General features: G+C 32.8%; 1 protein-coding gene across 2 annotated transcripts in view; it reads right to left on the bottom strand.

Moving 5' to 3' along the window:
* Window positions 1-4950: 4950 nt before the first annotated feature.
* The window catches only part of LOC106879763 (carbamoyl-phosphate synthase [ammonia], mitochondrial), an 83554-nt gene continuing 73886 nt past the window's right edge, over window positions 4951-14618 (bottom strand). The window contains exons 31-36 of one of the 2 annotated variants that reach the window (XM_089358735.1): window positions 14139-14309; window positions 11656-11730; window positions 9187-9351; window positions 8486-8598; window positions 5901-6030; window positions 4951-5309 (exon numbers count right to left, since the gene is read on the bottom strand). In XM_089358735.1, the coding sequence (XP_089214861.1) occupies window positions 5205-5309; window positions 5901-6030; window positions 8486-8598; window positions 9187-9351; window positions 11656-11730; window positions 14139-14309 (759 nt within the window). In that variant the 3' untranslated portion in view covers window positions 4951-5204. The remainder of the gene's footprint in view (window positions 5310-5900; window positions 6031-8485; window positions 8599-9186; window positions 9352-11655; window positions 11731-14138; window positions 14310-14618) is intronic. The other variant, XM_089358736.1, reaches the window with a different exon arrangement.

Genomic DNA, 14618 nt, shown 5'->3' with positions numbered 1-14618 from the left:
ATATCACTTCACCATCCTTGATTTTAAAAGCTATTCTGTTTTTTTCTTTTTCTCTCTCACTTTTTGGTTTGATAGAGACATTGCATTGTTCAAACTTCCTTGAAAGAGTAAGCAGTCAGGAAAGTTTGTGCAAGTGTGAAAAATAATGCGAAAGGGAATGTAGTGAGAGAACATGGAAGGAGGGAGATAAGGATTAGGAAGATGAGGAACAGAAGAAATTGTGTGCAGGTAAGTTTGTGTGAGTGGGAGATAGAGAGGAGGGGAATGCCATGATTGGTGAACATGAATGGAGAGAGGGAGGGGTGGTGGGCTTAGACATGAACAATGTGCTTTTAGGGTTTTGTTTTTACTTAGATGGATAGTTCTTCTCAAGCACAGCAAATTCCTAATCACCTCGGTCCTTTGTCATCAGTGAGGTTCAACATTTTTCACCACATTGTCCTATGCCTTCCTCCACAGGTTCCATCCATATTTAGAGACATGCACTTCTTTATGTGGCCGATCCTCATCTGTATACGTACATAACATGACCATATCAGCACAGTCATCTCTATTGCACACCACTTCTGGTGCTTCTTTGGCCCAGTTATTTTTGCAACACATTTACACTTTGCTGAACACGCATGCCGACATTGCACATCCAACAGAGTATGCTAGCTTCATTTCTCTCAAGTCTTCACAAGTTCTCTGTACTTACGGTCCAGACCTGACCATGTAGCATAGCTGTTCATACACAAGCATCATTCAATCTACTTTTCATTCTGAAAAGAGGTTATTACCAAGAAAGGTAATATGCTCTTTGAACTTTCCCCATTCAATTGTGATGTATAAGCAGCTATGCTTTCAGAGGAAGCAATTACACACACACACACATATATATATATATACACAGACACACATATTTATACAGTTCATCATCGTTGTTTAACGTCCGCTTTCCATGCTAGTATGGGTTGGATGATTTGACTGAGGACTGGTGAACCAGATGGCTGCACCAGGCTCCAATCTGATTTGGCAGAGTTTCTACAGCTGGATGCCCTTCCTAACGCCAACCACTCAGAGTGTAGTGGGTGCTTTTACGTGCCACCGGCACGAAGGCCAGTTTAGCGATTCAGATAATTTCTCATTCGTACAATGCAAATAAGAACACCACTCTCTGGTTTTGCAAGCGAAGATGAAAACAATGACTGTTTAAAATGCAGGTGGTATGATTTGGTGTGCTCTTTACTGTGTACTACTATTGAATACATGAAGAGTTAGTCTGTACTGGGAGTTAATGTGTGAAGCAGTTGGTTCGGAGTGTGCTGAAAGTCGATGTGAAGTCAATGTGAGTGGTTTATGTGAATAGCTGGTTCACAGTCAGTGCCATGCAGTCGATGTGAGGCAGTTCATGTTGAATAGTTGCCACAGTAATTGATGTCAGAAGTGGAATATGTATTGTGATGGTGAATGTCAGTGGTAAATGTTAACTTTGCTGCGAGGAGAACAAAGTTAGTTCGATGTGACAGTGAATGTCTGTAGTTAATGTGACCAGTGAACTTGGCAATATAAAGAATGCGGAATGATTACTGGACTAATGTGAATTCGGAAGTAATAACATAATCTAGTTGAAAGAAAAGATTAAAAAAAAAAAAGCGGTAGAAAATAAATCATTAGACTGGTGAATAAAAGAAGAGTTCACCAAAAGACGTCTACATATTTCAAAGGTAAATAAAAGAACTCTCTAAAGAACTATTTATTCTATAAATGTTTATTCACTTCTTACTTAAAGTTCTTGTAGTTTGCTAATACTCAATGGTTTTGTTTGTTATTGTCAACTCTTCTGACTTTTGTAACTACTGTTTCTTCTGCTCTAAGCAAGTTAACTCGCTGACGTTATCTGAGCTACAGAATACAGACTGTTGGAGTCGATTGGTGGTGTCGGGAGGTCACACATGGTGCAACAATACTGACAGGCAAAAACACACGTGGATGTATAAACAGGAGAAACATTAATATATGCAGCAAAGTTTATTTGTTCAAATCTGATGTTCCATACTGTGTCTACACTGAGTTTCTTACTTTTATGTATATATATAGTTAAAAGAAAAAATGGGATTTTAAAAAAATCCTGGCAGATATCAGTAAAGAACTCAGTATTAAAAGAACTTGGTTAAATGTTTAATCAGATACCAGTAAATGTAAGTAGAATACATATCCCAGGTAAATCCAACAATCCTTTTGTAGAAATTTGAGAAATTCAAAGTATTTAACAACAAAAAATTGCATATGAAGAAAATCATATCTTTATTTTCGATCTCACCTTATAAATCCGACAATTGTTTCAATTGCATTAAAATTATATACATGCATACGTGTAAATATTTTTATATATATAGAAAAGATCATTAAAATTAATAATAATATCCTTGAAAATACATGTTAATACAACATGAACATCTGAAAAAATTAGCAGTTAATAAACACTAACAATTCAACCTAAAACACTCCATTGGATAATGAAATTGTTTTATAAAAATATAATGTACAGATAATGAATTTCCTGAATTGGGAGGTGGATTATATAGAGATGATGCTCTTTTCACAATACATAGTTCTAATATGGTTAATTTAGAAAGGTCTGGAAAAAATCTTTCAAAATTCTTTAAGCGTCTTGATCTTTCTATCACTATAGAAAATGTCTATACTAAGGTTAACTTCTTTGATATTCTTGATTTAAGTGCTGAGCTATACCAACTTTATCATAAGCCTAATGAATGCTTAAGATATGTAAATAAAAATTCTAATCATCCAAGGAGCATAATAAATTCTATCATTAAAAATATATCTACTCATATTTCGAGGCTTTTGGCTAATGAGGATGTATTTAAATAAAATCAAAATTACTAGAACCATACATTATTTGAAGCTGGATATAAAAATAAAATTTACTATATCCAAAATCATAATAATAAAATTCCAGAAAATGATAGAATTTTCAATAAGCTGAAAATTAATAGGGAGGATAATAAAACTAAAGAGTTAGAAATAAATGCATTAGACATCTTTTTTAACAAGCTAAATAAAAGAAAGAGCAATAATGATACAAATGTGATAGACAATAAACTAGGTATTGAAAATGGACATATTATTAAGTATAGATATAAATCTATAGATACTAAACATGTGGTTGGTATGAATATTAATGATAATAGTAATAATAGTAATAACAAATTTAGGAATAAAAATTACAATAGGAAAAAATTCAATTTTAATAAAAGTAATCTGACGAAGAAGTATATATTAATAACAAAAAGAATAGATCAACAAATATATGGTATAATGCTCTATTCTTGTATTCAATAGCTTCTAATAGCCCTCGTAAATTCTTTGCAGCACTAGATAGGTATTTCCCACCTTCAAGTAAATATGAGAAATTTAATAGATATAGTGTAAAGTTTTCATATTCAATCACTAGTAATTTAGCTAGGATTATTGCAGCACACAATAAACAGAAAATTAGGGAATATCTAAATTTTAAATCTATAAATAAAAGTAGAACAGATAATGTGTATAGTGAAATTAACTTTAATGATACTCTTTCTGAACAAGGTCTCGGTTCTATAACTGATCACAGCTCTGATAAAACAGTTAGGCTTTCACCTTGCATTAATATTAATTGTAATAGTAATAATCCCACCTAATTTGCAGAGGAGTACTTATGGAAAAATCTTTTAATTATGAGTACCAAATACAAGTGAATAAATCCATGTGTAATTGTCTAAACAAAATTGTATGCCTTTTAGAAAATCAGTTTAAAGAAAAATATAGTATATCAGTGGATAACTGGAGATTGTAGGTATTATTATATTGGTTCATCTGCCACAATTTGGAAATCTAGATTTTATTATTCTAATTCCTTTGAGCATAGAAGAAAAAGTAATTCTACAAATCTTAGTAAATGCATTTGGGATTTAAAGGATAAGAACATTAAGACTGATTTAAAGTGGTCCATTATTAGTTATGCATCATAATACAATATTGGTAATCCTACATGTGATCTTTACCTTGAAGAAATGTATTATATAATTACTTCTAAAGTAATTTTATTGAATTTTAACAGACACATTAAGATGTTGCCATAAATTTAGAAAGACATTCAAATATTTAATTATAATAATTTTTCAATTATTATATAATAATGTTAATTCTTACAAAAGGTTTAATATAATGAGCAAATAGATAGCTAATTATTGTGATGTAAAGTATCCAAGTTTCTATTAAAGCATTATGTAGAATTCTTTAGTTATCCAGTGACATTAAAAATTGTATACAAAAATACTCAGTTTTAGGTTATTTTTCTATGTTGATTTCTAATTGTTATAATGTAGAATTCTTTGTATTTTTTATTTTGATTTCATCATTCATTGATGTTACCAATAGTTGAATGACTTTTCTTAAATACATCTATTTTTGATTTCATTTTTATTTTTTATAAAAGAATTTTATTACCCAACAATGTTACGATGAGTTGAATGAAAGAATGTCTTAGGTTGAATTCAATTTAGGCATTTCTTTTTCTTAGTGTTTATTAACTGCTAATTTTTTCAGATATTCAGTTGGAATTTCACTAATTTTGGATAACCTTGATAATGTTGCATTAACATATATTTTCAAGGATATTATTATGTAATGATATTTTCTATATATAAATATGTACATTCAAGGTTGAATATGGTACTTATGCGTAGGCACCCGAATATCGTATCCCAAAAGGATAGGTGGTCAAAATCAAAAAATAAGCAACACATGTTGCTTATTTTTTGATTATAAATATGTACATGTATGTGTGTATGTGTATATATATATATATATATATATATATGTATGTATGTATGTTAATGTAATTGAAACAGTTGTCAGATTTATAAGGTGAGATCTAAAATAAAGATATGATTTTCTTCAATATTATTTTTTGTTATATATATATATATATATATATATATATATATATATATATATATGTATGTATGTATGTATGTAATCCATTATAAAATAGAATACATAGGATATTGGAGCTGTGTTCTTGAAGTAGAATTTAAAAACAGTTTATCGAGATTAGGAGAAGAATAGCTGTGTATTTTAAGTTGTGTCCCTGACATTCAATAGTTTGAATGAATCCTTATAGTGATGTTTGAGAAGAGTTAGTTTTTGTTCTTAGTCAGCTAATCAGCTTGTCTCTGTTTTGCTTTTGGGTTGCGGTAATCAAACAGGCTTGTAGCTTTCATATCACCAACATAGTCGAGTGCCTCAACCAACAGCTTGACAACCTGAAAAGATACAAAATAAATAGAAATCAGGTTTGTTTTAGAGAAATATATTAACCAAACGATTATATTCCATCGCCAAAATCATTAACATGACATGTTCTTTGGTTTAAAAGTTTTATTGGCAGAAGTGTTAGAGCAATGGGTCTAAACCGGTTTTTTTTATCTATGAACCCCTTTTTGTTTACTATTACTAATCATCGTCACTATCATAATTTTTACATCTATTTTTTCATGCTTGTAGGGGTAGTATACATTTCTCTCAAACATAGTATGTTGCCACTTGTCTAAGTTACTGATCATCACTTTCAAAATGTCCAGTATCCCATGGTCAATTTTCATTGAGTTTTGTCATGTTTTCTCAGCTCTCTTTTTTCTTCTGCAAATACCTTCCATTTGAAACTCCAGGAACATTTTTACCCAGCTGCCACTCATCACATGTCCACACCAATGCAGGCTTTCCTCTTGCATTTCATTTTTCTCAAACTTATTTTATCTCTTAGCTCATATGTGATGGTCGTTGATGCACATTAACATTACACAGAATCAAACCCACAGCCTATTAGAAAAAAGAGACACAAATACAAGACTGACCTCAAAGTTCGTTATCAAAGGAACAGCATTGTCTATGGATGCTCGTCTGATGAGATAATTGTCCTTGATGTATTTTGTTTGATGGTTTGGCAGATTGATTACCAAGTCTATTTCTCTATCCTGGATCATTCTGTAAATAGAAAAATTGGGAAAAAAATTACTTAAAGAGATCCCTCACAGAGCTGAGAAGATATTACTTACATATTGATAGGTGCAGGTGTGGCTGTGTGGAAAGAAGTTTTCAACATCTGTTGTCCATGCTGCCATGGGTTAAATGGTGTGACCAGAGCTGGCAAGCTGCACCAGACTCCAGTCTGATTTGGTTTCTACAGCTAGATGCTCTTCCTAACACAAATCACCTTACAAAATGTCCTCGATGCTTTTACACAACATCACACAAATGCTTTTACATGGCACCACACAGGTAATTTTATGTGTTGCTACACAGATGCTTTTATGTGTTGCCACACAAGTATTTTTACATGTCGCTGCATGGGCACTTTCATGTGGCACCACATGGGTGCTTTTATGTGGCACCACCATGAGTGCTTTACACAACCAGAAGGGTTGGTCTTAACACTTATACTGCTGCTGGGTATGGATCTTTTTGAGTAGGGCCAGGCACCAGGTATCTCAGTCCTTTGTCATCTCGCCTGAAAGGTTCAGCTACCTCAGGTCATTCTTCAGTACTATCCCATGTCTTCCTGAGTCTCCCACTTCCACATGTTCCATTCACTTTGAGAGATCAGCACTTCTTTATGGAGCTGTCAACATCCATCTGCATTACATGACAGCGCAGTCTCCTTTCTTGCACACAGCAACAAATTTCTCTTATGTCCAACTTCTCTCTCAGAACACTGGTACTCTGTTGAACATGCACACTTACATTATACATCCTGCGGAGCCTACTAGCCTTGTTCCTTTCTAACCTTCGCATGCATTTTTTTGTAGCTGTGAGATTTCAATGATATAATTGTTTATTTTAAGAATGTCATTGTAAGATTGGTGTGAAAGGTTGGATCTACCCAGTTTGAATATAGTGTAAAAACCCATGTAATTTACGCACTTTTTATGCAAAAATAAAAATAAACTTTAGGGTCCAGAATTTTTTTAGAATTTGTTTTTGTTGAAAAAAAAACATACAAAATGTAAACATTCATACTGGAAGTTGACGCATTTAAATAACGGCTTAAATATAATGAAGTTGACTTTCATTTATGCTGGACAGTATAATGCTTACTTTCTCCGTATAAATTTACTAAAACCATTAAATGGTTAACTACTTTTTGAAGTCTGACGTTCACGCTGGTAATCACGGTCTGGGCCATATTCTACTCAGTTGAGTAAAATGTCATCCAATCTGATATTTATTGGTAATTAAACTTAATTTGAAATACCTGTGCATATTTATCAGCTTTGTTTTTGTTGATAATCCTTAACAACTTTTCCTGTGTATGCACGTCTGTGAGTGTATGTGTGAGAGAAAGGGAAGCACACATGTATATATACATGTGTGTGTGTGTGTGTGTATATATATATATATATATATATATATATATATATATATATATACACACACACACACACATATACAAACATATATTAATGTATAGATATTAATAGATATATATACACATACAAGTATCTTCTGCTCACAATTTGTGAAATAATACTTCATTTATTTCCAGTTAATCTTACACAGTTACATGGAGACACACAAACACAGTCTCATACAGTTACGTACACATACAAACACTTAAACACAGTCTCATACAGTTACATGTGCACACACACACACATACACACATCAGCATCATGTTTTTCATTTACTTATTTTTATTGGAATGCTAATGTTGAGGGAAGAGGAGGATATGGCGAGTGAGTAAAGCAGACTGACATTGCCAAGGGAAGGGGAGGATATACTGAGTGAGCAAAACAGATTTTATGTATATAGAAGACCACACAAACACTTTGCAATTTAATAGCTTTTAATGTGATACCTGTTAAACAGAAATTATTTTTATTTAATGAAAATTTAATAAAATCTAATCACAAATAAGTGAAATTATGTTAAATACAACTGAATTGAAAGATTTTTCCCCCTGGCCATATTGGCAATTCTGAAAACTTTTGGGTGCGAATTTTATGTGAGTATAAGATTTTTTTTAACAATTTTTATCCTGAAAATCACCTGCGTAAATTACACGTGTGCAAATTACATGGGTTTTTACAGTAAAACAGCTTGAATATTTGGGCCAAATATAGCCAGTTTAAATGCTAAAGGGTTAATCTCAGGTTCTGTTTTTTATATAAAAGTGTGTCTATGATGAGTTCAGCTCATCTCATTATACAACTTGAATAGGAAGGTTGGGCTCCCCCAATAACATAATAGGTGATGGGATGCACCACCAAATGCATAATTTAGTTGCATGTAGAACAACAAATTGGTACGGTAAAATGACACACTGTTTATGTCTGGAAGCCCTTGTTTCAGTAAAAATGGTACAGCGCTGGGCTGGATTATGGAGAAAATATGAAATATGGAGAAACATTTATGAAACACAAAAACAAAAATGCAAGCTTACTTTGTAGCTACAGGTAGATCTTGTTCTTCATTTCCAGTCAAAGCCCAAGCAACTGCTTGTGTGTTTATCTTGTGTGCATTCAAATAATGTGCTGTTGCATCAGTTGCAAACAGCTTCATTTGAGAAAGCCAATAAAAAAGAAAGGAAAAGCAATTACATTTAAAATCTGAAGTAGTGTAAAAGAGAGAAAAGTATAAATATTTTCCTAAGCTTCTTGGTTTTTTTTTTAATTATTATTTGAGGTGAGGAGACTCTTATAACACTGTGTAAACTTCTTGGGGATTTGAGTTCTTGAACAGGTTTCAATTATCAGTTGAAGTATTCTTTCACTTAATGATAATGGTATGGGGAAAACAGGAACATCTCATAGAGTCATTATCATCTTTTTTAAAGAGCATTAAGTGTTTAGTTCTTTATGTGTCAAAAGATTAACACTTCCCAGTACTTCATCTAAACAATACTCAACTCTCTCTCTCTTTCTCCCTCAATGCTTCTCAGTACTGCCACTAACAACAACAATTAAAGATATTCATAGAAACACAAGCAGAAAGCTACAAATTAATGCTTAACCATTCATGCACTTAGTCAACTGAATCAACTAGCTGGTATGAAACTTAATACTATAAGAGTCTGGCACACTACCGTATCTAACATAATAGGAGGGGGAGACAGTAACAAATTATTTGAAATAAAAAACATACCTTATATCCCAGATCTGAAAGCTTTTTGGCCAATGGAAGAAAATTAGAATGGAAAGAATGTTGTACACCAATCATTACATTACTCCCTTGACGTGGCATTTTGAAACCAGAAGACATTATAGCTTTCAGGAAGGCAGTGTACTTCGTTGACCCAAAGCAAGCAACCTGATACAGTAGAAAAGACACATGAAATACAAAGAAAACCCGTATAAAAAGCTAACATTAAAAAAATAAGCCTTTAAATATTGTTCAGAGTAAAAAGAAACCTAAGTAAATTCTCCATTACTGCTGAAATGTTTATAAATTAAACATAAGAAATAAGATGCAATAAATTCTACACGGTTATTATTTTCAAAATTCTTAAACAAAAATTATAATTCTGATGAATCCTATTTAACAAACAATTTTAATAAATTTAGTACAATACAAAAATTTATGCAATTTTATAAAAAGTAAAAACAGAGTCTAATAATTTCTATGCTAAATCTGACTACAATCAAATCTAAATTCATAGTGACTGTTTTACATTGCTAATACTCTTAAAGAGGTATACATGTCTTAAAATATTAGGGTTTGTGCATATATAAGTAAAAAGAAGAAAAATATAAGCAATGTCTGTATATTTTTTTCTTATGAAAAATATAAGTTTAAAATGTTGGTTTTATGAAGTTTTTTTCTATCATGCATGTGTTATTGACAATACTTTGATTGATATTATTTCTGTCTTTTAGGTATATTTCTGATTTAGAAAATTAATTTAAATACTGGCTGATTGTTTCAAATATTGTGCTTATATTTTAAAGTACTTAAAGCTTTGGAATATGATTGAAATGTAGGGTAGAAGTAAATACTGGTTTCAAAGTCTGGTACGAGGACAGCAATTTTGGGGAAGGGGTTAGTCAATTATATTGACACCAATGCTCAATTGGTACTTATTTTATCAACCCCCCCAAAGGAATGCAAGGCAAAATCAACCTCAGCAGAATTTGAACTCAATATATAAAGACAGACAAAATGCTGCTAAGTATTTTACCTGGCATGCTAACAATTCTGAAAGCTTACTGTTTTAATAATAATAATAATAATTTCAAAGTTTTGCCACAAGGGAAGCTTGCAGGAGGGGATTAAGTCGATTAAATTGACCACAGTGTATAGCTGGTACTTATTTAATCAAGGATGAAAGGCAAAATCGACCTTGGCAGAATTTGAACTCAGAATGTAAAGACAGGCGAAATACCTCTAAGCATTTCACCCAGTGTGCTAACAATTTTGCCAGCTTACTGTTTTAATAATAATAATAATGGTTTCAAATTTTTGCACAAGGTCAGAAATTTTGGGGGAGGGGGTATGTCAAGTACAACAATCCCAGTACTCAACTGGTACTTATTTTATAAACTTTGAAAGGATGAAAGGCAAAGTCAACCTTAGTGGAATTTGAACTCAGAACGTGAAGACAAATGAAATGCTGCTAAGCATTTTTACCTGACATGCTAACAATTCTGCCAACTTGCCACCTTAAGGTAGAAGTATATATTAAAGTGATGTTTCATTTCTAAAAATGAGGTTAATAATCCATAAAGACTGTATCAACTAACCTCAAACATCTTGGTATTCCATTAAACTTAAGCATTTGTGTCTCATCTTTCTTGGTAGACCATTTCCATATTGATAATTGTTTTCGTATTTTTCCTAACATTAGATTATCAAAATAGACAAGACATACTAAAGCAAAATACTTTCAAACAAGCTCTATCCAAGAAATTGTCTATCTTCCTTCCACATGTTGGCTTTGTTTCAGATTCCAGAGTCTACACTAACCACTTCACTTGATCCTCTTTCCAGAACAAAGAACCCTCTAGAATTCTTTTCCTAACGACATAGCCAGCAGACACTCACTTGGAGAAGTTCAAACTGAATAAAACCCACATCAACTGCCACAGTCACAGGGAAAAATACACAATTCATGGAAGCAACCCCACCCCCACCCACATCCCTTCTTCTCGACTAACCTACAATAAAAAAAAAAAATGGCACTCCGTCGGTTACGACGAGGGTTCCAGTTGATCCAATCAACAGAACAGCCTGCTTGTGAAATTAACGTGCAAGTGGCTGAGCATTCCACAGACACGTGTACCCTTAACGTAGTTCTCGGGGATAATCAGTGTGACACAGTGTGACAAGGCTGACCCTTTGAAATACAGGCACAACAGAAACAGGAAGTAAGAGTGAGAGAAAGTTGTGGTGGAAGAGTACAGCAGGGTTCACCACCATCCCCTGCCGGAGCGTCGTGGAGCTTTAGGTATTTTCGCTCAATAAACACTCACAACGCCCGGTCTGGGAATCGAAACCGCAATCCTATGACTGCGAGTCCACTGCCCTACCACTAGGCAATTGCGCCTCCACCATACAATAAAATAAAATATAAAAACTGAATACTAGAAAAAAAAAAATCTCCATATATATACTCACTTCACCTGTGGAAGCCATTTCACACTTCAGCAAAGGATCAGCATCCCTCAAACGGGGCCAGGAAAACATGGGCGCCTGTAGTATATTGGAAGAGAAAAAAAAAAACAGAAAACAACTCTTTAATTAACCCATCAAATAATTCTGAATTATTAATAATTATTAACAATGTATACATACAAAATTACTAACAACACTTTGAAACAGAAATTATTTTTGTTTGTCGAGTAAATATACTGCACCTGTTGTATTGGAAGATGTTTCTAAAAGGATTAGCATTAGAATTAATCTATAAGTTACCCTTTGACCATATTTTGAGATTTTAACTGACTGAATTCGAAAACTACACATAGAAGTAAAGAGAACTTCCTCTCTGTGCTCACTACATTGATCAGTTAGTTTGAAGCCAGATTTGTGTAACTCTGAGTAACCCAACAAATTAACATGTTTTTATAGATTTTGCATACACGAGTGTATATGATCTAGTAGTTAAGGCGTTGGCTGGGTTCATGATCATAAAATCGTGGGTTCATTTCCCAGACCAGGTGTGTGAGCAAGACACTAACTATATTTTCCATTGTGGTAGGCAATCAAATACATCAAAATTTGGACGAAACATTAATAATCAGGGGCAGTACAGATAATTTCACAGAACATGTCAATTATGCTGTAAATATACAGCTTTTTTCATAAACTAAATCTACTATTCTTTGAAAACCTTAAGAAATTGAATGTAACCTGTTGGTAAGATCATGTGCCAGTATGTAAATATGCATATATTTTGGCAGTTTTGAGTACATATACATGTATGTGCAGCATTTGTGAAATTAGAGCATTTATTGTAGAAAATAACTTAACAACATACTAATCAAACCTGTATTAAAATTTGGGAAGCGATAAACAGAATTTTCTTAATTTCCTGTTATTTTGGCATTTGTAGGTACGTTCTCATACTCTCATTTGCAACTTTCTGCATGTACATTTTTCAACAGTACCTCTGCTATTATTTGACAGTTTGGGTATACTAGTATCAGTACTACTGAGCCAAGGGATTTTCTACATGGTTGCCTTGCTAGAAATAGTGACCATACTCCCTTAAATCTTAATCTTCCATCTTAAAAAAGAATAAACACATTGGATAATGGGAGGGTATATTACAATTGTGGGAACATTACGACTGAAAAAAAAAAAAGTGGAGATGATTATGGCTTGAATAGTTTCACTTAATATCATTCAAGGCCAATTTAGAGCTGAACAACAATAAAACAATACATCTTAAAATATTGTAAATTCTATTATAAATTTAAGTGACTCACACAAAAGACAAGAAAATCATGAAATTGTTGTCTTTCCCAAGCTGACAACAATAAATGCTACTCCTAAGAAAGAGAGCAATAATTCTTTATAGATCAGGAGTTTCCAAAGCAGGTTAAATTTAACTGCAGGGTATGAATTTCACTTTCCCAGGGTTAAATTTGTTGATTCTGGATTTATATTCTTTTCAACTATAATTGTAAAAAAAATCTGAAGTTGAGAAAATTTGAAACCTATTTTGTTAAAAAATACCTATTACTTTCCTTCCTATTAAATGATCACTTTTTTTATAACATGGTTTCTGTATATTTCACCTTAGTGTCGTGCACTAATACAGTGTGATATATAGTACCACAGAACAGAGTAGACACCAACTGTCTCCACTTGATGTGTTCCCAAATACTCTGCCAACAACTGTAAGCAATCCAAAATAACTCAACGAACTATAACAACTTCTCAATAATTTCCTGCACCTCCACAAACTCATGAATGACACCTTTCAACTTCCTGTGATTTCTCATCTCCCGCTCTCAGTCAGATACGCTGCTACTTATACGAGTTTGGCTAATCCATTCTCACAGGGGGTGTCATGATTCTCACCATAACTTTCAATTTAATGATCTGCATTCTGATATTTGCTCAGCGTTAACCCTTTCATTACTATATTTCTGTTGATATACAGTGTTTTTGCTTCAATTAATTTTGAAAATAATAAAGAATTTAGTAAAATAATTTTGTCATCATTGAGCTGGTGTTTGGAACATAAATTAACATGAAATTCTATGGGAAAGTTTTAATTTAGATCACTTTGAAACAGAAAAACTGTTTCAGAGAACCAAAGATGGGTCAGTATCAAAAGGGTTAATTAGTTTATAAATAAATGAAATAACAATGTTATGTGCTACTTTTATTGGTGTTTCAAGTCAATAATGTTTCAAAGTAGTATTTTAAATTTCTTTGTGGATTGTTCTATTATGGTAGAGGTGTAAACTCAAATCATTGAACAAAATAGAGTAGGGAGAAAATTTACTTTAAAAAAACTGCTGCCACTCAATCAAGAACTATAGGAGCATGAACGCAAAGTAAGAAATATATCAGATGGACATGCAGTGACATTTTGAAACTGTTGTTGAGCAATATATATATAAAAATTGCATTATAGTGATCCATACCTTTATGCCTACATATGTTTTGGGATCCATAGGGTTATCTAGACTGGGCAAATGGTTCCTTTCAATAGGAAGATTGGTCATAACTTTTGTGGCTGTGGCTACAAAGTCAGTACCAATTGTTTTAGAAACAAAGGGACATGACCTGGAAGCACGAAGATTCAATTCAATCACCTGTAACAGAGAAAAGGAAAAGAGATTTATATAAATATGTATGTTTCTAAGTTTATATAGGATTGTTTTTTGTTTTATATATAAATATATATATATATATAAAGCTTTAGTATACCTACAATCTGTTGGCTGGAACTAGCATAAAATAAATGTGTGTATGACTACTACTACCACAACTACTATTACTGCCACCACTACCACTGCTTCCACCATCACCATTTTTACTGCTGCTGTTGTTGTCACTGATCTCACTGCATTGCATACTGAGCAAGTATCTCAGGTTGACCAATACCTGCTGAGTGGAATTTA

This window comes from Octopus bimaculoides, chromosome 10 (assembly GCF_046866305.1).
Source record: "Octopus bimaculoides isolate indiv1 chromosome 10, ASM4686630v1, whole genome shotgun sequence".
Classification (NCBI taxonomy): domain Eukaryota; kingdom Metazoa; phylum Mollusca; class Cephalopoda; order Octopoda; family Octopodidae; genus Octopus; species Octopus bimaculoides.
The sequence above is the reverse complement of the archived record's forward strand: the minus strand, read 5'-3'. Positions and strand labels throughout refer to the sequence as shown.